The sequence below is a fragment of the Xenia sp. Carnegie-2017 genome, unplaced genomic scaffold (assembly GCF_021976095.1).
Source record: "Xenia sp. Carnegie-2017 unplaced genomic scaffold, XeniaSp_v1 HiC_scaffold_1, whole genome shotgun sequence".
NCBI classification, from domain to species: Eukaryota; Metazoa; Cnidaria; class Anthozoa; order Malacalcyonacea; family Xeniidae; genus Xenia; species Xenia sp. Carnegie-2017.
The window spans coordinates 1,256,744-1,282,622 of NW_025813402.1; the positions used below are offsets into that span (position 1 = coordinate 1,256,744).

At 34.8% G+C, this 25,879-nt stretch overlaps 2 protein-coding genes and 1 long non-coding RNA gene across 3 annotated transcripts in view; 2 read left to right on the forward strand and 1 right to left on the reverse strand.

Moving 5' to 3' along the window:
* LOC124434407 overlaps window positions 1–25,879 on the forward strand; it is a 35,456-nt gene that overhangs the window by 1,604 nt on the left and 7,973 nt on the right. The window lies entirely within an intron of this gene.
* On the reverse strand, window positions 1,389–21,728 carry LOC124434503. The gene is made up of 3 exons (XR_006944794.1): window positions 21,717–21,728; window positions 3,929–3,931; window positions 1,389–1,544 (listed from the first exon to the last, which is right to left on the reverse strand). It is a non-coding gene; the product is annotated as an uncharacterized LOC124434503 (long non-coding RNA).
* On the forward strand, window positions 5,098–6,065 carry LOC124434428 (protein ALP1-like). Its single transcript, XM_046984325.1, is given in 2 exon segments — window positions 5,098–5,269; window positions 5,272–6,065. Coding segments are annotated over 2 exon segments (747 nt in total). The 3' UTR covers window positions 5,847–6,065.

Here is a 25,879-nt window from a genome sequence, read left to right on the forward strand (position 1 = left end):
ACTATACCTGAGTACATCACAACAACGTGATGTTATTATCTATGATATTAAGATATGAAAGAAACTAGAACTGTGTTTTGAAATATCATCATAGTCCACAGTTGATCTTGTAGTTTAGTTGGTAGAACATTGAAGACAATGATTGTCTTGTTACTATACCTGAGTTCGTGACGAGTTAATTCCAAACACTGAATACTTTTCTAGCTTTACGAAGAAATTGAAAACTAAAATCAGAGAACGCAGTACTGAAAGAGAAAGCGAACAACCTTGAGTACTTTGCGACGTTGTATAAAATCACGAAAGATGATTTTCCAGCTGTATCAGAAACGACGACTTTCAAAGAAAACAATGGTTAGTTAGAAAATATCAACTTACTCTTTATTTATAACTTTATGATTTGAATACTCTCTACCGGAAAAAACAAATTTTGTGATGGTTACGTGTCTATGAATCTCCAGGATAAACTGGTATAGAAGGGTATACAGTGGTATACGAGGGCACAGCACGGTTTAGAAGGGTACACAATGGTATACAAGGCACAGCACTGTTTAGAAGGGTACACAACGGTATACAAGGGCTCGGCACTGTTTAGAAGGGTATACAACGGTATACAAGGGCACAGCACGGTTTAGAAGGGTACACAACGGTATAAAAGGGCACAGCACTGTTTAGAAGGGTATACAACGGTATACAAGGGCACAGCACGGTTTAGAAGGGTATACAACGGTATACAATGTGTTTGAATCCTGAGCAATCATGCTGTTTGTGAGTGTTTTTATCTATTTTCAGTGACTTTTATGCTTGTGTGTAAAATAATTGTTGTCGTCGTGTTTTTTAAAACGAGTTTTACTTATAAAAGACGTTTGTTTAACTTTTCTTTTGTCTCCACGGCGGAAACGTTCGTCGTCTGTCGTCGTCTGTCGTGTATTTGCTCCGCATCATAACGGTTGTTTTGTGTTAGCATATTTCGCATGATTCTCATCTAGAACGTCATTTACTGATTGCTGGAAGGTCCTGGGAACTAAACCCGCCCCCCAAAATGATTTTTTGTGGGAAAGGTCCTGGGAACTAAACTCGCCCCAAAATGATCTTAAGTTGCGAGAAAGGTCCTGGGAACTAAACCTGCTTCAATATGATCTTAAGTTTTGGGATAGGTCTTGGGAACTAAACTCGCCCCAAAATGATCTTAAGTTGCAAAAAAGGTCCTGGGAACTAAAACCGCTTCAATATGATCTTAAGTTTTGGGAAAGGTCCTGGGAACTAAACTAGACCCAAAATAATCTTAAGTTGCGAGAAAGGTCCTGGGAACTAAACACACGACAACATATCGACAAGGTTCGAAGACTGCCTTTAGACAAGATCACATTAAGTTACAACAATATGAAATATTAGAAACTTAAAGATTACAATTTTCTTATGATTGTGATATATTTTTTCCATACTTAAAATGACAGGTTCGTACGTTGATAAACATCCAAAACTATGAATATATTTATATATAGATATAGATATATGGATACCATGTTTGAACGTATAGATAATTTCTGACCGTAGTGTTGAATAATTTAGAGATTTTACTTTTCATAATTACGGGTATCAACCGGAAGTGTTTATGTTAGTCAATTGTCTCAACTTCATCGTCCGTAAATAAAGCACGAAGTGAAATATAGTAACGATAAAATCGCCATCTTCACATTAATAAGTGTGAAAACGATGACAATTTTCATATTTCTATGCAGTTGCGAAGCTAGCTTCATCTTTTACTCCTAATACGATAATTTTTCATCAAAAGTATTATTCATTTCTTTAGAAAAGTATTTTCGTTCAATGTTTTCTCAGTGAACGAGCGCAGTTTACACGTGTCTTCGCAAATGACAACACAGTTAAAGACAATAAATGGTGACGGTGCTCGTTGTGGTAAAATAAGAACTCGAGAGCGTTGCTTGAATAATTTTTTGGCAATATATTTTATTTTATTTGTTGGTTGTTTTGTCGATTACCAAAAACAGGCAATATCTTTGCCCTTTTCATACAGTAAATCGAAGTAATTTTAGTGAATTTGATTTTGGGGCGTTTTCAAAACTTTTAATTCAACTGCCCCGAATCTTTTTAATATCATCCATGAGTCGACGACAATAGCCTTTCGTAATCTTCGTTGTACGTTTTGTACTTGTTGATTTCCCATAATGCAATGCGTGTCGCCATTTTTTATCACGGTTATTTCAAAATCCTTCGTTGCGACCACTTTTCGCGTGTTCGTTGCGACCATTTTTCGCGTGTTCGACTTTCTTCGTTGTACGTTTTCTACTTGTTGATTTTCCATAATGCAATGCGTGCCGCCATTTTTTATCACGGTTAACTCAAAACCCTTCGTTGCGACCACTTTTTGCGTGTTCGTTGCGACCACTTTTTGCGTGTTCGTTGCGACCATATTTTGCGTGTTCGACTTTCTTCGTTGTACGTTTTCTACTTGTTAATTTTCCATAATGCAATGCATGTCGCCAATTTTTATCACGGTTATTTCAAAACCCTTCGTTGCGACCACTTTTTGCGTGCTCGTTGCGACCATTTTTTGCGTGTTCGACTTTCTTCGTTGTACGTTTTCTACTTGTTAATTTTCCATAATGCAATGCGTGCCGCCATTTTTTATCACGGTTAACTCAAAACCCTTCGTTGCGACCACTTTTTGCGTGTTCGTTGCGACCACTTTTTGCGTGTTCGACTTTCTTCGTTGTACGTTTTGTACCTGTTGATTTCCCATAATGCAATGCGTGTCGCCATTTTTTATCACGGTTATTTTAAGACCCTTCGTTGCGACCACTTTTCGCGTGTTCGACTTTGACCTGTATTTAAAATTATCTGTTTCAGCTCGAGACGTTCTCTGGCGTATACAAAAAATTAACTGGAAAGGACGTCGTGTTCGAGTTTCCCGCTTACAATTAATAATTGAATAAATATTTCAAAATATTCTTGTTCATGTGAACTTGTGTTGTTGTTTGTGATCACCTATCCAAAAAGCATACTAAATGATGTTTTTTATCAATTGTTGCCACTATTAAGCCGACAGTTTATGTTTTGATTAGGGGAAACTGTGTTGAGGAGTTTTGTAGAAAAACTTGCAAGCGATGAAGATTTCGAACTAGATTTACAAAATCGTGAAATTAGTTTGTTGGTGCAAGCATTGCTAAAGCAACTGCGATATTTGGCCTGCTCCATTAACGGATAAACGTACTCTTAAATAAGTTTCATTATGATATTCTCGACAGCGAAAGTTATCCCCCACCGCAGCAGTTAATGCAAGTCGAGACTATTTTTAGCTTACGGAGTCTTAAGAGTTAATGCATTTGAATAGAACATGTTTCCATTCGAAAATCTTTAAATTGTTATTGTTAACCTGTGAAATAAGTCAAACTGTTAATTCTAGTCAATGATTGATAATGAAGCATTTCTTAATGTAAATATCAGAGCCCAGCGAGGTGCTTTTAAAAGAACCATTTAATAATACAAAATAACATATAAAAAGAAATATTTATCTAGAAGCGTAACGTTTCGTCTTGTCTTCTAAATAAATATTTCTTTTTATATGTTATTTTGTATTAAATGGCTCTTTTAAAAGCACTTCGCTGGGCTTTATATTAAGAATTCGCTTTTCGCCCGGTATATCCCTGCCCTGGTCACAATAATGAAGCATTTTATGTTTTTTTTGCGTACCTGCATCAACCGCCCACTAAGCTGATCTTCTAGCGAGGGGGTTGACGCTTAAATAGTTGTTTGACTGTTTACATTACTCCTGCCTGCTTTACTAAAAGTGCTCGATTTTACAATGCAAATTTTCTCTCCATTTGCACTTGAGAATGCGTTAATATTACCACGCTCTCCCACGAACTTCGGCGGAAGGGGGGTTGGGGGGGCAAGTACAAGAATTGACCCCCTCACCACACTTAGAATATTTTGAAGCTATAGTCTTTATTTCTACGTTAAACACACATGTCCACTGGCGAAGAAAGCAAGAATGCAGCGTGGTCTAGGTATTTGATCATCAAGAGGTTTTTATGCCAAATAAACGTCAGCTAATTATATTAATAGACGTCAGTAAGGTGACAAACGTCTTTGTGACATAAACTCAATATGATTTGATGCGTTATATTGGCCTTAAAACAAGGGGAAAGTTAACTTGTGGCTCCATATGATCCTCAGAAGCACAACACTTATTAGGCATTTGAAATAAACGACAAAATTTTTCATGATAAACATGTTTCGGCTTCCATTAAGTCATCTTCAGTATAAGAATGAAGTAAAGTTATTTACAATGCTGAATTTATCATAGGATGCATGATGCGTGTTAATTACTAAGGCCTATTTTATACGTCGAATTTCCGTCGAATTTAATCTGTCGAATTTAATGCGACAATTTTGCGACGGAGATTCGACGGAAATGAGTTTCTCGATTTATACGTCGAATTTGCATCGGATTCAAATCATCAAATTCGACTCTATAGCCTGCTAACAGGTTGTTTCTTAGGCAAAATTAAACATGGCGGCTGTGGCAAAGCTATTATTTTAAGGAAAATAATACGAATACGAAGAGAAAGACGACAAAGGCGTCTTCATATATTGTTGGCTTTGATTAATAGAAGAAGAAAGATTTGTCAGTTGTGCTTGTTACTGCTAAATCTTATTTCTGAGGAGAATGAAATACCTAGAATTCGTTCTTGTCGTCGGCTTGAAAGAACATTATCATGGAGACACTGGTGGGAATCTATATGGTTCACCTATTCAGAAAAGCGCTTTAGGACTACATTTCGTGTATCACGAGATATTTTCACGATGATTCTCGGCAAAATTGAATGTGATTTAGAAAAGAAAACAATGTCAGAGCAACCGGTCTCACCAGCATGTCGATTGGCTATATGTCTTTATAGATTAGCACGTGGCGACTATTATTACACTCTTTCTGAAATGTCTGGCCTTGGAATAGCAACAATACAGCAGATTGTCAAAGAAGTGTGCGAAAGCATTGTAATTCATTTATGGAAGGATGCTGTTAGTGCGCATTTTCCCTCGTCAGAAGGACATATGAGGGAAAAAATAATTGATATGGAAGAACTCTGGCAATTTCCATGTTGTTGGTCTGCAGTTGATGGGTGTCATATCTCGATTAAATGTCCTAATGGAGGTGCAGAGGCAGCCAAAGAATATCACAATTTCAAAAATTTTTATTCAATTGTTTTAATGGGTTTGATTGATGCCAAGTATAGGTTTGTGTGGGCAAGTGCTGGATTCCTGGCAATACCCATGATGCCATGATCTTACAGGCAACCCAGCTTTGGAAAGATATTATGGACAACAATCTTCTTCCTGCTATTTCAAAGAAGATTGAGGGCATTGAAGTTGGTCCTCTTATTGTTGGTGATTCTGCTTTCCCGTGTACAACCTGGATTATGAAACCCTACACGTTCTCAACACTCCAACCTCAAGAAAAAAACTTCAATTATCGTTTATCTCGAGCTAGAATGGTGACTGAATGTGCCTATGGCCAGCTTAAGGGAAGATTTAGGATTCTGTTCAGGAAATGTGAATGTAATGAACAAACAATGAAAGCAGTCACATTGGCTTGTGTTATTCTTCACAATATTTGCATCGAACATGATGAACCTTTTCCTCAACAGCCTGACATAGCTGCTGATCCAGCCACTTTGGAACGACGAGATCGGCAAGTTGTGAGAGATATGCTTGACATGCAAAAATGTGAAAAAGTCAAAGACACATCCATTAATGCAGGGAAAATACGAGCTGCATTAAAAGAAAAGTTATGGAGAGAAAAACTGCAATATGGTGTGTGTTAATTGTTCACTTTGGTATGTTTATAACAAACAAGCCAAATCTTGTCAACAATAAGACGCTTGAAAAACTGCAAGCTCTATCACTTTATGCATTGTTTTATGTTATTATAAGATTCACGTTTTGCACTGTAATTAACAAAAATTTTTAAAATATGACACATTGATAACAAATAGTTATAGTTTTATACCATAATGTTTAATAGTTTTTACTGTATATGTTTGTTAAACGGATAAAAAGCAACAAAATTACAGTTTAGTGTATTTGTTCATTTGAGAATCAAAGGGTGAACTAGCTCCAGGCATTGGATAGTTGATTACATGGTGATCACTGGGAGGTGTTTGTGGGACCATTGAATGCACCCAATGCTGTGCTGGCGGATAGCAGGGTTGAGGTTGTGGTGCATGTCCTTGTGCAGGTGGTGCTTGATTGGATAAAAGTTTAATAATTTCTAGTTCACATTGTCTAGATCTTTCTGCATCTTCTCTCATGAAATTCAAAAGATCTTTAGTTGGATCATTTGCCACCATGTTCTCCAAAATTTTTAACACCTTTGCAAGCGGCTCTTCCTTGTTTTTTTTCTTTCGTTTTTTAATTGGGACAAACATATCCCTTCCTTTTCTTAGAGCAGGCTCTTTTGTTTTTTCTTCAATGTCCTCCTCCTCCTCATCACTTTCATCTCCATTAACAGGCGTACTACATGTACTTGAACTTGTGTATGTGGAAGGCTCAATGCTTTGCTCTGGTTGACAGGAATCCCTACTTTTAATTAAGGGAAACAAGGCATTGAACCACTTTCCAAATCCTTTTTCATCAACAAAACGATTGATGCCGGTAGCAGTTTGGATTGTAAGTGCAACTTTTTTACATGTGCCGACACACCATTTAAACTTGTTGCGAATTTGCTCCAATTTGAAAGGGAATTCTGGATGCCTTGCTTTCACCTGCGCCAATACCTGTTGGTAAACTTCGGTATTCGTTGATCGCCTATTATTCGTAAATATAAGCTTTCGCTTGTAATTTTCGTTGTTGACAATAATATCGACCATATCGTCAACATGTTCTTGAGACCATAATGATCGCCTACCCTACGATTTCTTCGTCACTTCACCGTCTTCAGCAAGAAAGTGTGCGACTTCGTCGTCTTTGTCACCCTCGGCCTCGATGGACTGCACATTGAAAAAGCAATTGTTGCAGTATGCAACGCACACCATTTCTAGCCAGCCTTCTACTTCTTCGTTCTTTTCTTCCACTGAGCACGATGGACGATTACAAACAGATATTTTGCATCGAACACAGTTGTATTTTGTTGCTGTTTCACATTCAACACATGTTTCATGCTTGCCCGCCATTTTGAAATTATGTGATCGTGGAACACACGCAGCAGAAAACGCTGAATTGTGGGAATGGAAAATAATTATAAAAATTAATGCATTTTGTTCGACGCGTCTGAAGCTCAACGTCTAAACTGCTGTCGCGCTTCCGTTGAATTACGCGACGAAATTCGTCGCGTAACACGACAGCGTCGCATTTAATGCGACGCGTTGAAGATAATCGGTTTATACGTCGCATTTCCGTCGAATAAAATTCAACGCATTAAATTCGACAGATTAAATTCGACGGAAATTCGACGTATAAAACAGGCCTAAAAGGAAAAGATGTGATATTAGTGATATTTACACGGCAAATATGAGTGTGATAGAGACGAATTTGGAATGTTTACAATTGGAAAATTTGTTAAGATTAAATACGTGACACCTCTAACACTGCATAATTGTAAATAACTTCCGTTTCCATCCCTTTGTCTATACACACGTCTTGCATCAGATTTATTTATATATTAACTCCATTCAAATATTCATTCATTATACCGCACTGGAAATGGCATAAGTTTGCCGAAACATGTCTGCAATAAAAAATTTAAAAAAAGTTGTCGTTTATGTTAAATGTATAATTTCAATCGTGCCATTACGAAATTATGGAAGTTAGAAAATAGTGTTAAAATGTTGAATTTGTTTGTTAAGATCTGGTTTTTGTTTGCGTGTGTGTAAGGCTTCTTTGAGTTTTAGAGAAAATTGAGTGTAATATTCAACTTTGTCTCTATCACACTCATGATATTTGCCGTGTAAATATCACTAATATTTTATCACACCTTTTCCTTTTACTAATTAACACGTATCAAGCATCCTCTGATAAATTCAGCATTGTAAATAAGGCCCCGTCCGCACGTATACGGATATTTTTGAAAACGGAGGTTTTTTTCTCCGTTTCTGAAAAGATTTGCGTCCACACGTAGCGTATTTGAATCGTTTTCGCCTGTCCACACGTATACGCAAAAACGGAGGAAATTTAATACTTCTAAGCAAAGAGCATGCGCATTTACTTGTAACAAGAGACTCATCAAGCTTTTGCAGCATCCAAATTTTGGCGCTATTTAGCAACATCTCTTTACCATCTTTACATTTGGCAACGTGGGGCACTCTGTTTGTTTGATTTCGTGAGTTTGAATAAAAATTAGAATGGCCAAGTCAAATAAAGGCTCCACCAAAGGAAAAGGCAAAGTCGAATGTTATATTTGGACTGATGATGAGGTCGAGCTTCTCCTTAAAGTTACGGAGGAGTACAAGGTTAAACAAACCGCTGAGAACATCGACTGGGAATCTTGTCAGAGCAAGTACTCTGATATATTTTATTTATTTAAATCGCAATATCCATCTGCAGAAAACGCCAAGGATATCGGAAAAGATTTTCCCCACAACAAAGAAGATATTACGAAAGTAATAATAACCACCAAACTCAAAGCAATACCGTCCAAATTCAGAGCAGCCGTCGATAGTGGAAAGAAAAGTGGACATGGGAGGGTAGTTCTTTTGTACTTCGAAGTTTGTGAAGCGATATGGGGAGGATCCCCTGCTACATCCACAATAAATGCTGGATTTGAGTCTGCAGACATAACAGTAGACTCAATAAATTCATCTTCAACTCCTTCGAGTCCTGCATCATCAACAATCTTTGACAGCGATATATCACAAGAAACAGACAATATCGAGACCTCCAAAGAAGTGCAGGAGTCTGAAGTTAAGAAAAGAAGAAATTTGCTTGATGCAAAGCTGAGGGGCTACAAACAAGAAAAATTAAAAAGAAAAATCTCATCAGAAAATGAACTGATAATATTGGCACGAGAAGAGATGCAAATGAAGAAAAGAATGCTAGAAAAAATTGATGAAATGGATCAGGAGCATTCACAACACTTGGCACGACTAACTACCAGCATGGAGCAGTTGACAGGGTCTATTGCTGATGGATTTGCAATGCTGAAGTCAATGATGCAGCCTACTTCATTTCCATTACAACATGTCCCTCAACATAATCCTTTACCTTTTACACATACACATTCAAATAGTTATGCACAATGCACACAAGTCGCAGTTAGTGGTCATGATAAATACAACTTGACCACTTTACAGCCAAGATACCCTGAACAATCAGATGTGTTCCCCAATTATTCATAAAAAGAACAAAAATATATTTGCACAGTTTATTTTTTATTAAGACAGCATTAATAGCACAATTTGAAACAATTTATATCATTAAATCAATTCCATAATTTAGTAGATTAATATTATGTTCAAATAATACTTTTCCAACATAATTAAATTAAAAATCAATATATCAATGTTGTGTCACGGTCAATCTTGGAAAAGCTATCATGTTCAATCTATTATAAGTATATTTACAAGAAGTATTGGTGCAAATTGTTCTATATTTTCAAACACATCAGATTCTCAAGGATGAAAGTACTTGGTCAAAATCCTTCTTGTTTTCTTACCCTCACTTTCATTGCAATCAGTGGTGAAATTGTTAGTAACAACAGCTGGTTGAAACTCTCTATCGTAATCAATGGCAGAGGAACCTTTTCTTCTCCAATCTTTTCATTGTTTATCTCACAGTAATTATGAAGCACAAAACATGCATAAATGACACATGGTAGCTCATCCATATTTATATCCATTGCTCTTTAAAGCTCCAAATCTAGCTTTAAGGCGGCCAAATGAACATTCAATTACCATGCGAGCCTTGCACAAGGTCAAACCGAAGTATTGTTCTTGCACAGTTGACCCACCATTTGAATACTCCTTCATAACATACGGCATAAGTGGATATGCAGGATCTCCCAGAATGAATACTGGCACAGGATCCTCATCAGGAAGGATTGTACGTTTGCACGGTGGAATTTTTCCACTCTTTAAGGAAGAATTTAGACTAGAGTTTGAAAATACTCTAGCATCATGCACACTCCCGGGCCATTTGACAACAACATCCATGAAACAATAATTATAATCACAAGCAGCTTGAACATTAAGGCTATAACGACCCTTACGATTGATGTAATCTGTTGAGTTTGCATTAGGCTGCCTAATTTCTATGTGGGTTCCATCAATTGCTCCCAAACATTGAGGGAAACCGTGCGCTCTATGGAACTTTTTTACCAGACAATTTACTTCTTCCTCAGTCCTCGGAAGTTTAATATATTTTGGACCAAGATAAATTGTTATGGCTTTACACACTTTCCGGACGATTTTTGACACAGATTGCCGTGAAAGCCCAAAAGCGTTAGCTGTTTTCCGCATACGACCCTCGTCGCTCAAATAATATAATGTGACGGCTACTTGCTTCACAACGTCGACTGATTTCCTCATTATAGTGTTTTTCCCTTCGATGTATGGTCTTAATTCTTCCGCCAAAGAGTTGATCGATTCTCTGCTCATCCTAAAGTTCTCCCTCCATTCCTCTGTTACGACTATTTCACTGGCAAAGTTGTCCCACCAAGCACTTGTTCGTCCCGGCCTTGTCCAAAATCTTCGTGGTCTAACTTTTTTTTTCTTTACTCGTTTTAAAACTTTTGTGGCATCTTGTGACACCGAAAGCAACTTCATGATATTCATCCGCTTTCTTAAATATTGCCCATGAAAGTTTATCATTGCAACGTGCAAGTTAATGCATGCTATCAAATTTGAAATTATTCCAAATAAAATAGCAATGCACTTGTGATCCGCCATTTTAAAAAGTACTCGTTTGACTAAATTCATGAGACTGGGCTCCATTATTGACGTCATCGTTTTCAAAAACCTCCGTTTTCGCCCGTCCACACGTAAACACAAAACCGGCGTTTTCAAAAGTCTTCACTCTGGAGAGCGTATTCGAAAACCTCCGTTTATGGTCACCGAAAACGCCGTTTACGTGTGGACGCAAGGCCAAAACGGAGGAAAAAACCTCCGTTTTCAAAAATATCCGTATACGTGTGGACGGGGCCTAACTTTATTTCATTCTTATACTGAAGATGACTTAACGGAAGTCGAAACATGTTTATGATAAAAAATTTTGTCGTTTATTTTAAATGCCTAACTTGTAGTTGTTGCGTATGAAAACATGTTCTTTATGATAGCATTCAAGACCACACTTCATCATCTACAAATTCAAACCATAAGGTGTAGCTACTTAACAAATTCCGAGCCATACGGTGTAGCTACTTAACAAATTCCGAACCATACGGTGTACCTACTTAACAAATTCCGAACCATACGGTGTAGCTGCTTAACAAATTCCGAACCATACGGTGTAGCTACTTAACAAATTCCGAACCATACGATGTAGCTGCTTAACGAATTCCGAACCATACGGTGTAGCTACTTAACGAATTCCGAACCATACGGTGTAGCTACTTAACGACTTCCCGAACCATACGGTGTAGCTACTTAACGAATTCCGAACCATACGGTGTAGCTACTTAACGACTTCCCGAACCATACGGTGTAGCTACTTAACGAATTCCGAACCATACGGTGTAGCTGCTTAACGAATTCCGAACCATACGGTGTAGCTACTTAACGACTTCCCGAACCATACGGTGTAGCTACTTAACGAATTCCGAACCATACGGTGTAGCTACTTAACGAATTCCGAACCATACGGTGTAGCTACTTAACGAATTACGAACCATACGTTAAAGCTACGTGTTAACGCTTACATGAAAGAAAATTATTCAAATCTTTAAAGCAGGGGTCTCCAAACTACGGCCCGCGGGCCAGATGCGGCCCGTTGGGCATCTCAATCCGGCCCGCAGAGGCACTTCAGCAAAAATAATAATATTATTAAACAAAATAAATTTTGTGCAGAAAGTTCACGTTATGTCGCAAGCCAACTAGCTTGGGTGGCTTACGTCAATTTTTCTCCCAACTTCCTACCTCCTCTGCACACTGCGAAATTTAAAAGCTGAAGGATAACGTGGAAATTTTTTATATTCTTCGGCCCTCAACATGCTGGATGAAAGTTCATGTGGCCCTCCGGCTATAAAGTTTGGAGACCCCTGCTTTAAAGCTTCATAGCGAAAGATACGCGTAAAGCTTTGGAAGCGTGTACTCCATCGTATGCAACCTAACACGCCTTTTTTATCTAATTTTGTACAACTTCGATGACACTTCCTGTTTGTTTATCTAACGTCTCTAATGAGGTACTGTAGTTAAGTATTAAATTTTACTGTTGAATGGTATTTTTGCCCCGAAATGATGCAGCTTGAGTGTGAGAAGAAAGATGAATCTTTCATCACGTTTATAATCGTCTCCAAGGAACTATTTTAATATCGATTAAATTAATTTGGCATTTATATATTTTAGAAACATGCAGTTCTGCTGAATTTCAAACCAGAAGCGGCACTTTTTTGAAGCTTTTGGACTGCAACGATAATTTCTGGAAGCAAGCGTTGTTTGGCTTAAGCTATCAACTATCTCAGCTCTTGTAATCTTATATTCAATTTCGCGATACAATTCAGGTATGGAAATGCTGAAATAAGTCTTTGAAGATAATGAATATTTAAACCCTGTTGTTTTCGTTCTTGACACAAAAGAAACTCTAAAACACTGTTTGAGTCTACACGTTAAACGTGCAAGGAACAATTTGGAGGAATTTCCAAAGTAACGTTGTATAACCTGACTTGTATACCATCAAAAACATTTTCAATCTTCATAATTCACTTTACGACGAATTGTTTATGGTGAAATCCTCCCACTTCACCGCAGAAATGAGATTTTTTCACTTAAGTTCGTAGTCTCTTTGAGAGAGAGAGTGTTAGTTACGAGTCTCAATCTCTGATCTTTATATAGTATTATTTTTGATGTCATATATCGATATTTCGATCTTATCTACAAGCTACATCCCTCTACCAGTTGACCTTTTTCTGTTTTGATACTTATCTACGAAACATGCGGCAAAATTGTTCAAATTGTCTTCAATTTTCCCAAAAAGCTATTCCTAAAACCTCGATTCTCCAACTAAAAAATCGAAAAACAATCCGAGAGTTGCTTGCTTTTTAAAATAAAGAATCTTAGCTCTTTATGAATCCGGAAGTTCGCAACGCTTGTCGCTGCAATGAACAACTTCAAAGGATTGCTAATTCTGGTTTATTTCACTGGTGAAACTTAAAAGACGCCCCCAAATTGTTTAGAATTGTTAACGTTGGCGGCTTTTTACGTGATTAATGTTGAAAAATTAAAGAACAGGTTTCCATTTACGTGGCGGCCACTGTTGAAACTTAAAAGACGCCCCAAATTGTCTAGAATTGTTAACGTTGGCGGCTTTTTACGTGATTAATGTTGAAAAATTAAAGAACAGGTTTCCGTTTACGTGGCGGCACGATTTCTTCTTCAAATTATACTCAGTCATGGAAACGAAGCGAGCATATGCATTCTATTGGTTTATTTATTGAATCCTGCTGTTTTTTTGTTATGGGGGCATGTTTAAATGAGTAATTTATAACTTAACCACCAGTTGTTTGCTACGCCTACGGTTATTTTATAAAAGCCAACTCGAGGATTTTAGACCAAATAGTTTTTCGTTCATTTCGGTGTAGAAATAAGAGGCGTTGCAGAAAAGATCAACGACTCATTTATAGATTGCCCCGACAGGGAAAGGTTGCTCTGGTAAGAAGTGTTTGTTTTAAACAAAAATCACCAAAAATATGACTTTTATATTCTCATAACACTGGTCTGAAAACTTGAAGAGGAACTTATGTATATGACCACTTGAAACTGACGACATTGGACTGCCTACTCTGATTATTTTGCATTCAATTACTTCCTTGCTCACGTCTGCATTACGTTTTTGCATTACATTTTGACAGGTATAAGAATTTGGATTGTAACATCAAAGAAGTGGAAGTTTGTTAAGGTATGATGGACGATTTTATCCCTGAAATTCTGACGTATAATTTCATTACACCAGTGATTTTTTTTCCCATTTAGATTAGTTTTAAACACTGACTATCGCTGTTATCGCTGACTATACTAAACACTGAGTATCGCTGTTTACTTGAGGTTAGTCTGTTATATTTCGCAGTCGTTTATGTTGCTTCAAATGACAGTAAAAGACTGCTTTATATTTTGTGGTGTTTCTTTGCCTCGTCTTTTTCATAAACAGATTCATTTAATCGTTTGGTAGTCTTCCTCTACATACACTCCGTGATGTTAAATGTCGCTGTTTCAAAAGCACGTCGCTCTTGTTTTAATTTACACGGAAACGTGCCTTCCTATAATTGCTTAGCAATTTAATTTGATTAAATTTTATCTCCTAAACTCCTCAATATTTCACAGTTAATCTTTCAATTTCATAAAATCCGCTAGAATTGTTTACCAACATGCTGTTTCACGTGTAGTTATTAAGGCGAAAAATTTAAAAACAGTTTGATATCATTGTAAAATATAAACGAGAAACTTTTCTTGCGCATTGCATATACAAAGAAATCATTTTACGTTTCTTTCTATTTCTCGATTTAGGGACTGTTGAACGAGGGTAGTTTATACAGTCTGCAACGCATTTAAAAACATATTTGATTGCAATACTGAACTTATCAATTTTTCAGAGAACGTATTTTCATAAAAAAAAACAGAGTAGAGCCTCTCTGCACGATGTATAAATATTATTTCATCTGTTATTGATTAGTGGCATGTAAAAAGAACTGCGTATTTTCTCAGAACTCAGCTTATGCAACAACATTTCCGACTTCTTGTTGTTGTAATCATGTTCAAGTGCTGTTTTGATAATTTCTTTTGTTTTTCGTCAGTGGGAACACGAAATTCTTCATTATGGAAGAAGCGAATTTGTCTGATGCGGGCAAAATGCCCTCGGAATTAGGAAGTGCCAGTCATGATTATCTTGGTGATAATATATCATCAAAAGAGCCTGCGTCAAATGTTTTAATAAAAGTCCATGCATTTCAAAATTTGGACGGCGGTGACGACCTGAGTACAGACCAGACTTCTGAAGATTTGGAGAAAGCCGATTCATACGTTGAGAAATCTTCTGTGTCCAGTTCTGTTTTGCAAACTGGTGAAATGGTTCATTCTGATGATGAGAAAAATAATGACGAAACTTCTCCAAGTACTGTATCAACTACATTAACTTCGAAAGAAAACGGTCTTGACGAAGATGTCGCTGGCAATTCTGATGTCGAACAAAACGAAGGACGAAGCTCTAGGAAGAAGTCTGCGGTATGTTTTAAATATTCTGTGTTGTTGGTTAGGAAAAAAATTATGACTTCCAAGTAGTATCTTCATAAAAGAATAAACTTTGACTTTCTGTAAAAGGTAAATATTTTCATTCTAAGAGTTTCATTCAAGTACTTCTTGTCATCGTGTCATTGAAATATAAAGACTTATATAGACGCTCTTTTTACGCATGCATAAATACTTAAAATTCATCTTCGCGAACGCTTTTGTGACGATTTGCCACAAAATCACGTAGGTAACAACCGCCCTCTCAGATGTTCATAATCATGTAGCCACAGGATTGTAAAGATTTCCACCAACATACTCGTTGCTTATTAAATCTGCCTGCTAAGTTATTAAATTGTGAAATCATCACGAGTTTTGAGCATATTTAACGTTCGATAATCGCGGGAAATCCTCCAAATGCGAGCGCTTCCTATGAACTGAAAATTTACCGTTAAGTATTATGATAATGACGTTGAATGAATAAAAAATTGTCATGTTATTTACAATAGTAATTTTCAAAAGCTGTCGTATTCTGCGAATGACGATCTCGTTGTAGTTCTTATCGAAACTAGTTGATGATAAAAATGTTCAATTTTATGAAGAGATTTGCAAGATTTCATTGATTTTGGTGTATTAAAGATTGTCATTCATTCAAAATTTAGGTAAGCGATTTGACATCAATGATGGTCGCCTGTAAAGAAGGAAATTATCGCGCTGTTAAAAAACTGTTTGAAAAAGGAGTTTCGGTTTCAGAAACTGATATGGTTAGACGTTCTGGAATTTTGTTTTTTTCTGATTTTGTGACGATTTTGTATTTTTCATGAAAACGTGAACTTCATGTAAACGTTTATTTAGCACGGAATGACGTGTCTTCATTATGCCGCGTTGTCCGGCTCCGAACCCATAGTCAAATTTCTAGTATCACAACAAAAGGATTTAGTTTTAACGACAAACGTAAGTTCCTTCACGTTCAATTATTTGGGAAATATTTTAAAAGCAGTTTTCTCATCGTTATATTTCCGTATATGGGTTTGAAACATGTTCGGTTTTTCGGGTTTTTTAGTCTTGCTGTTCAGTCTGTTTTGTGTTCTTTTTTGTAGGACGAAGGTCGGACTCCATTACATCTTGCATGTACTCACAGCTCACACGCTTTTGCGATTGTGAAATTATTAGTGAAAGACAATGGCGAAGAAGCGAAGCTAATAACAGATGCTGTAAGATTTTCTTTTTTGTGGCTCCTATGATGGGCTTTTGACCTTTAAAGTTGTATAAATTAATGCATAATGCATAATTGAGATTTGTCATGAATGCGCGGGCATTGAAATGAATATAAATCGAACGCTACGTTTTCCTGTGTGTGTTTTGAAGGTACACAGCTTCCTCTCCTTTCTTTTCAAGCAAATGAAACACACCGCCATGCAATTTCTTTATAAAACGCTATTGTTGAAACGTCTAAATTGATTTTTGCGGAATAAAAAATCTCTTTCTTTGACAAGTTAACCTGTATTCTACTAATTGTTGTTTTGTTTTTCATTAAAGGCGGGCGAAACTCCTCTTCTTTTGGCAGTGGAAAGTGGAAACAAGCTTGTCGTTCGAGAATTATTGGACAGCAAAGCAAAGGAACAATTAAAGATTGTTAAAAAAGTATCCAATCATTTTTTTATTATTATTTGTTTTTAATTTATTCAATGTTTATTTTCATGGTTTTTTTCAGGATTCTGGTGATTCAGCATTGCATTGTTGTGCACAGAAAAGAAACGTGGATGTTGCAAGAATATTATTGGACTCTGGCTCTGCCGTAAATCTAAAAAATGTAAGGTGCTTGAGACGACTTTTCAAAGATCAGATCGCATAGTTTAATCTCGCGTGTCTTTAATGACGAATCTTAGTCGATTCTGATTAGTTGGAAAGCTGTGTGTTGTAGGAAATGTAGCCTCAAATACTATGTACTACCCAAAGAAGTCAGCCGCTGTCCAATAATAGAACCGTGTTACTTCATGTAACTTGTACTGAAATAGTGTTTTAGGATTTTTTATATGGTGGATGGGGGAGGGCTTTAAATAGGGATGTGGATTATTGAATAAATCTTCATTTCATTGGAAATCAATATTTTAACATCTTAAAAATAGATTTACCACTTCAGTCTTAACTTTTCGTAAATTTTTCATTAACCCAAGTCAGCCAGTTAAAACTCAGAAGTGGTAAGGGATATAACTAATGGAATAAACTAAGCTCTGTGAAAATTTAAATTTATCTTTCTTTCCTATAAATATTTTATTTCTTAGTAAATTTTGTAATTGTTTTTGAACAAAAGCACGCCCCTCTTGGAAATCAACCCCAGTTGACAAGGCCAGCGTGTCAAAATAAAGATTTTCATTCATTCATTCATTCATTCATTTATAATGTTTTTTACTGTTTTCCATCTTCCAGAATGATGGTCAAACGGCATTACATATTGCTGCGTACGAAGGACAGGAAGCAATGATAAAATTATTATGCTCATCTAACAAAATGTTTGCAGATATACAAGACAAGGTAGAGTATGCAATGATTTTGCTAAAATCTACATTGTTCTCAATTGATAGCGGTATTCGTTTGTTGGTAAAATGGTTTCCTGTTCAACTTACTGAGGGGATGATTATTTTCAGTATTTTTTCCACTGTGTGACTTCATAGCTCAGTTGGTCAGAGCACTGTACCGGCACCCCAGAGGTCACGGGTTCGAATCCCGTTGAGTCACCTGAATTTTTCAGGTTCATGAGACAATTGCTTAAATTGTCCAGCAAAGTGCGAAGTTCATATCTTCATTCAATTTCAAACACCGCACTGCATAAAACAATCTTTAGTATTTTTTCCATAACTTTAAACCATGTTTTGAAATGTAAGGAATACGATGGAAGTATTAATTCAAAACATCTCCTCTACTTAGAATCATCTTATTCTCTACTTAGAATCATCTGATTCCCTCACTTAGAATGATCTGATTCCTCTACTTAGAATCATCTGACTCTCTAGTTACAATCATCTGATTCCTCTACTTAGAATCATGACACTCTCCTTAGAATCATGTGATTCCTCTACTTAGAATCATCTCATTCCTCTACTTAGAAATCATGTGACTCTCTACTTAGAATCATCTTATTCTCTACTTAGAATCATCTGATTCCTCTACTTAGAATGATCTGATTCCTCTACTTAGAATCATCTGACTCTAGTTACAATCATCTGATTCCTCTACTTAGAATCATCTGACTCTCTACTTAGAATCATGTGATTCTTCTCTACTTAGAATCATTTGATTCTCTACTTAGAATGATGACTCCTCTGCTTAGAATCATCTGACTCCTCTACTTAGAATGATCTGATTCTCTACTAGAATCATCTGACTCTCTAGTTACAATCATCTGATTCCTCTACTTAGAATCATCTGACTCCTCTACTTAGAATCATCTGATTCCTCTACTTAGAATCATTTGATTCCTCTACTTAGAATGATGTGACTCCTCTGCTTAGAATCATCTGACTCCTCTACTTAGAATGATCTGATTCCTCTACTTAGAATCATCTGACTCCTCTACTTAGAATCATCTGACCTCTACTTAGAATCATCTGACTCCTCTACTTAGAATCATCTGACTCCTCTACTTAGAATCATGACTCTACTTAGAATCATCTGACTCCTCTACTTAGAATCATGTGACTCCTCTACTTAGAATGATCTGATTCCTCTACTTAGAATCATCTGATTCCTCTACTTAGAATCATCTGACTCCTCTACTTAGAATGATGTGACTCCTCTGCTTAGAATCATCTGATTCCTCTACTTAGAATCATCTCATTCCTCTACTTAGAATCATCTGACTCCTCTACTTAGAATCATCTTATTCCTCTACTTAGAATCATCTGATTCCTCTCTACTTAGAATGATCTGATTCTCTACTTAGAATCATCTGACTCCTCTAGTTACAATCATCTGATTCCTCTACTTAGAATCATCTGACTCCTCTACTTAGAATCATGTGATTCCTCTACTTAGAATCATCTCATTCCTCTACTTAGAATCATGTGACTCCTCTACTTAGAATCATCTTATTCCTCTACTTAGAATCATCTGATTCCTCTACTTAGAATGATCTGATTCCTCTACTTAGAATCATCTGACTCCTCTAGTTACAATCATCTGATTCCTCTACTTAGAATCATCTGACTCCTCTACTTAGAATCATGTGATTCCTCTACTTAGAATCATCTGATTCCTCTACTTAGAATCATGTGACTCCTCTACTTAGAATCATCTGACTCCTCTACTTAGAATCATGTGACTCCTCTACTTAGAGTCATCTGATTCCTCTACTTAGAATCATGTGACTCCTCTACTTAGAGTCATCTGACTCCTCTACTTAGAATCATCTGACTCCTCTACTTAGAATCATCTGACTCCTCTACTTAGAATCATCTTATTCCTCTACTTAGAATCATCTGATTCCTCTACTTAGAATGATCTGATTCCTCTACTTAGAATCATCTGACTCCTCTAGTTACAATCATCTGATTCCTCTACTTAGAATCATGTGACTCCTCTACTTAGAATCATCTGACTCCTCTACTTAGAATCATGTGACTCTACTTAGAGTCATCTGACTCCTCTACTTAGAATCATCTGACTCCTCTACTTAGAATCATCTGACTCCTCTACTTAGAATCATCTGACTCCTCTACTTAGAATCATGTGACTCCTCTACTTAGAATCATCTGACTCCTCTACTTAGAATCATCTGACTCCTCTAAGTAGTAATATACATGGGGGTACGAGAGCACAAAGTGCTCTCATATCCCCCATGTATATTACTACTTATTAACCGTGGGTAAAAACTTTCTTTATAACAGCGTAAAATAAGACCATGGTTCAAAAGGCGTCCCTCATTAAAAGGTCATTTAAAAAAGCTGCGTAAAAAAAAGTCATTGTTTCAAAGGGGGTAAAAACTATCTTTATAACAGCGCAAACTAAGACCATGGTTTAAAGACGTCCCTCTGGCAAAAGGTCATGTAAAAAAAGCTACGTAAAAAATAGTCATTTTTCAAAGGGGGGTAAAAATCTCGAGGTTACAATCTATCGTTTAAAAATATGGAATCTATATGTTTTTGAAATATATAGGTGCGTTTAAATTTTACAAACGGTATTTACAAACAAATGTTAAGAAAGCATCGTTTCGGAGAGCATCCGGCAGCGCAGATTTTAGCTACGCTAAAATTGAGCAGGGGAATGGGATGCTCGAGAATTCTGGAACCCTGGTGGGGAAAATTTTTCACGAAGTGAAAAATTCGGGGTTCCCCCGTACATTCGATGAATATTCTTCGAATATTCGAGAATAACAGAGGCTTAAAAAATGCTCTTCAAAAAACCGTCTTTAATAATCAAGTTTTAATAATCAAGTGTTAATAATCAAGTGTTATTAAAATATCAGTATCAGCGATAGCTGGTTTTGTAGCGGCGCGCGTGTCTTAGTGCATGTTTTTAACAATGGTTGTTTAATGTAATCAGCACATTTCATCAGCGCATGTATAATAATACAATGTTTTACAAAATATGGAATCTATATGTTTTTTTAATTTGTCTGTCAAGCGACTGTTATATGTACATGTTTAACAATGTTTCATATAATTTTTGTTAAAAGTGTTTTTAATAATTGTTTCAGGATTTTGAATCTTTTTGTACATCGCTTTTGTATTAATTACTTGTTACAAACAGTTATGTGATATGTAGTCAAACATGAGGATTATTCTTCATCTTCAGTTTTAGCTTGATAGTTATCTTTAATAAATTTTTTTAATTTTTCGATTTCATCATTTACAAATTTTTTAGTTGATAGAATATTATCTTCTATAGTAGCCCCGAAATTTTGTGAAAAACCATTAGATGTCATAGATAATGTAGATTGATGTTGTGAATAAACTTGAATTTTGGTTAATCCATTAAATGCTGCCAGCCATTTTCTTGTCCATTCATTATAACCTAGTGAAGCTGAAGATTTTTTTGGTTCAATAACGACATATATATAGTTTAAATCATCGTCAGCACAGTATATGTAATATAAATCTAGTAATGCATTAACTATCTTTTTTTCATTATCATTTGTTAGTTTAATGATAAATTTTTTTTTAATCTTATCTGCCATCATATCTAATTCAATTGTTTTAGAGTTATCAGACGGATTTATTAATAAAAGTGTAAATTCAATAAATTTAACATTATTAAAATAAATTCTGATAGTATCTTGTCGGCTATTAAAATTTTTATAATTTAATTGATTGCTATGGTGTACTACTTTACCATTTACTCTGCTATCAATCTCATTCTTTGTATAATAGTCATTAAATTTACTATCAGCTTGTGTTTTAGTATAATAGTTAGTTAAATTAGAAATCAAAACATACTTGGAATTTGATTCATTTTTTGTATAGAATTTGGATAAATCATAAGACAAAGCATACTTGGAATTTGATTCATTTTTTGTAAAATAGTCATTAAATTTATTATCAACTTGAGTTTTATTATAGTGGTCATTAAATTTATTATTAACTTGTGTTTTAGTAAAGTGGTCATTAAATTTATTATCAACTTGAGTTTTATTATAGTAGTGGTCATTAAATTTATTATCAACTTGAGTTTTATTATAGTGGTCATTAAATTTATTATTAACTTGTGTTTTAGTATAATAATTATCTGATAGATGTGTTTTATCTACAGATCCTTGTATATTTACATTAATATCTGTTTTATTATGCCCATAAAATAAGCTCATTTATATTATTCCTCAGATTTTATATCCGGTTTATTATTTTTATGTTCGTAAACATGTCTAGCTGTTATTATAATACCACTCAAGACACCTAAAAAAGGTAACATTGGTGATATTTTTTCTACTAAACTGTACACATCTCGTTTTAAAAGGTCGTCTGATTTAAGCTGTTTTGTTAATTCTTTAGGATCTTCAATAGCATCAAACCCTTTTAATATATCTGAAAATTTTGATATAACTAAATCAGTTAAAAACTCATTAGCTTTTTGTAATCGTTTTTTCTCGTATTCAGTGTATAATTTATCAATAATTTTTTGACTAGCTTTTTTAATGTAAGCAACTGACTTGTCTAAATCACCATCTTCAGCTAGTTTAAGTAGTTGATCTCTTTTATTAAAACCCTCTTTCGGTTTATCTTGTATATTATCATCACATACAGCATCTTTGATAGTATCATTTGCGGAATCAATCTCATTAATTAGATCATCAATTGTTTCAGGTTCTTTACGCTTTGGCATATATATATAACACATGTTTTATTGCGGAATAACAATTTTCCATTGGTATGGGTATACAAGTTCGATTTCTAAATGTGCATACTTATTATTTTTCAATTTTTTGGTTATTTCTTCTATATCATCTTTTTCAACACCATAAAGATAATCATCAAATATGGTTTTCATATCATTGCGGTTTGTATTATAAAATGTAACTAAATAACTTATATTTTCGCGATAAGGTTTGGCAATACTGTTCAATTGCTGGGTAATCACAATCACAGAAAGCCCATAATGGCGAGCACTGAACCCTAGTTTTATTAATTGCGATGTCCTATTTTTAACATCTAAGCAACTTGCACAGTCATCAAGAATAATAAGACTATTGGTCCCTTTATATACATCACTAACATATTTTAAAACAATATCTATCTGATCTTGGTCACATTCTACTTTAATTAAATCAGAATCATTTATATATTTCCATTCTTGATAGGTTTTATTATAAGATAGTGTGGGGCAAATTAGAATAATATAATCAAAATGTGTATTAAAGTTTTTTCCTATCAATTTGAGAAGGTAATGACTCTTACCACAGTTCGTCATGCCTACAATAATCATATTAAAGGGTGTGTTCATTTATATATTACTGGTTATTCTAGTATTGAATACTTTGTAAATCATTATTAACAAATTGAACAAGAGCATCACTAATAACATAGATGTAACAGTTTAAATCTTTTGTATATGCTCTTTTTTTAATTTCAAGCAAAACGCCATTTTGAGTATTAATGATTTTTTTACCGTTACCAGCAATATTTTTTTCTTGAAAGGTGCGTAAATCGATAACTAATGCAAATTTATCCTTATAAAATTTTTCAATTGTCATGAAGCATCTATCGGATAGTTCTATCAAAAAATTTTCTTGCTTCTTCATAAAATTGTTTTTTATTCATACCTTGGGCGAAAATACAATTTGGCACACCCTCTATTGTCACGGAAATTTTATCGATTAATGGAAATTCAAATTTTTCACTATCACTAACTGAATTTTCTGTAAATAGTAGTACAATGCCTTTCATACTTTTACGAGGCACATTTTATACATATTCTGTAATGTACTCGACTTATCCCATTTTTCCTTTTTTAAGAGGGTTATATGTTCATAAAATAGGCTTCTTCCTATAGAATATAAATTTGTCACCTCATTCGCAATTTCTTGGTTTTCAATAGTTTCATATTCAAGCTGAATATTTTCTAATTCATAATCACCGATAGTTTGGCCACTTTGTGCGATAAGGACTTGATCACTCGGTGGCAATGTTATTATGTATTGAAAGTTCATATTGAAAGGGCAATACAGACCATGGTCTTTAAGAATATTATCAATATTAATTTTTGCCTTGTACCATAAATATCATACATTAATTTGTCTACACTTTTTCTGAATCTCCACTTGTTGCAGCACTATCATCCTTTGAAATAAGTTTTCTTAGATTTTGCTACATATGCCATATTCAATAAGACCTTGTCTATCACTTTAGTAACCACAAGTCTTTGTATACACTTATAACATTATGTTCACTACAATCGTAAAGGGTTTCCCAGCCACTTTAATTTGTAGTCTATGTTGTAAAATCTGACTGAGATTATTTATAAAGTGACTTTTGTATTACTGATTTTAAGATCAAACGATAGATTAAGTGAACCAGGCACTAAGCAACTATTTGCTTTTAATTTCGGAATAATATAAACTTGTTCATTCGGTTTAAGACTATTAGGGTTAAAGTTATACTATAAAAAGTATGATTACCTTTTAATTTTGTCATAGAAGTCTTTTATAACCAGGTAAAAGCTCTTCTGTAATCTGTTCATATATATTAAAACATATTTTATTTTTTCTTTGTTTATACTGATCATATATTAACAAAGCAGCAGCAATAGCTAAACCCATAGATTAGAAGCTAAACCATGCTAAACCTTTAGCTCCCCAAGATATAGCCTGATAATATTCAATAATGGTCCTAACACTGGCCATAATTTTACCTATATTTGCTAAAGCCTTAGAAAATTTACTAGCTTGAGCACCTTGTATGATTGCTTTCTTGCAGCAATGACAATGGTTGTAATTACCCAGCCATAGATATAGCTAAAGCTGATAATCCTGGGATATTTTTTAACCCATTTTTAAACTTCACAATCTAGTAATGTCTCTTCTTGTTTATCTGTACATCCTCTTTCTCTAATTGTTTCTTCTCTAATTATAATTTCTAATTCCGCAGCTCTTTCATGCAAATTAGTTAATTCATCAATATTGTTGTCAATACCCATTTTCATTTTCTATTTCATCTATTCTAGCTACAGTTTTGTTTAACTCTTCAGCAAAGTGATTTATTTGTGCTTTATGAATGTTGTGGGTGTGTTCTTTTATCAATAGTTCCAGAGGGGTCATTACACCTATATGTTCTCTAAGTTCTTCATTAGTTATTTGATTGAAATTTTCTGTATATTGATTATTTAAATCAACCATAGGCATTACTCTCTCTAGTTTTTATAAATTCCTTCTTGTAAATTAATAATTTTTTAATTTCGCTTTTAAATTGTTTAACAGCTTCTTTAGCACTTTCCGATTTATTGTATTGTAATATGCCATTACTTATTATTGTTAAAACAATTATTTATCACCTCGCTCATTTTATTTAATGGTTTGTATGTAATATTATTTGTTGAATCAGTTTTACCTAAATTTAATCTAAACATAATAGTTTAATTATATGCAAACCTTTTAAATTATTAAATTTAACCTTTTCTATAATTTTTGTAATAAAATCTTTCAACAGAAAATAAGTATTGTTTCTAGGTTCAATAATATTTTATAAACAGGAGGAAGTAGGAAACATCTGAAGAGTATTAGTTTTATTTGTCCTTTTTCACATACACCAAAATTATCATCAGTAAAATGACAGTTTCAGAATATCTATTATTTTCTTTGCTTATTATTCATAATAATAACAAAATTTTGCCAATCATCGTTATTATCTTCTTGCTTATTATCTTCTAATTCTATAATCAAAACCCTTTCAGCCATTTATAGATTACTCTATATTTTATATTTCACTCTTCAGGAATCCAAACTGTTATGTTTATTATCATAACCCAACCATTTAATCAAAACCATCTTTTTTACCTTTAACCTT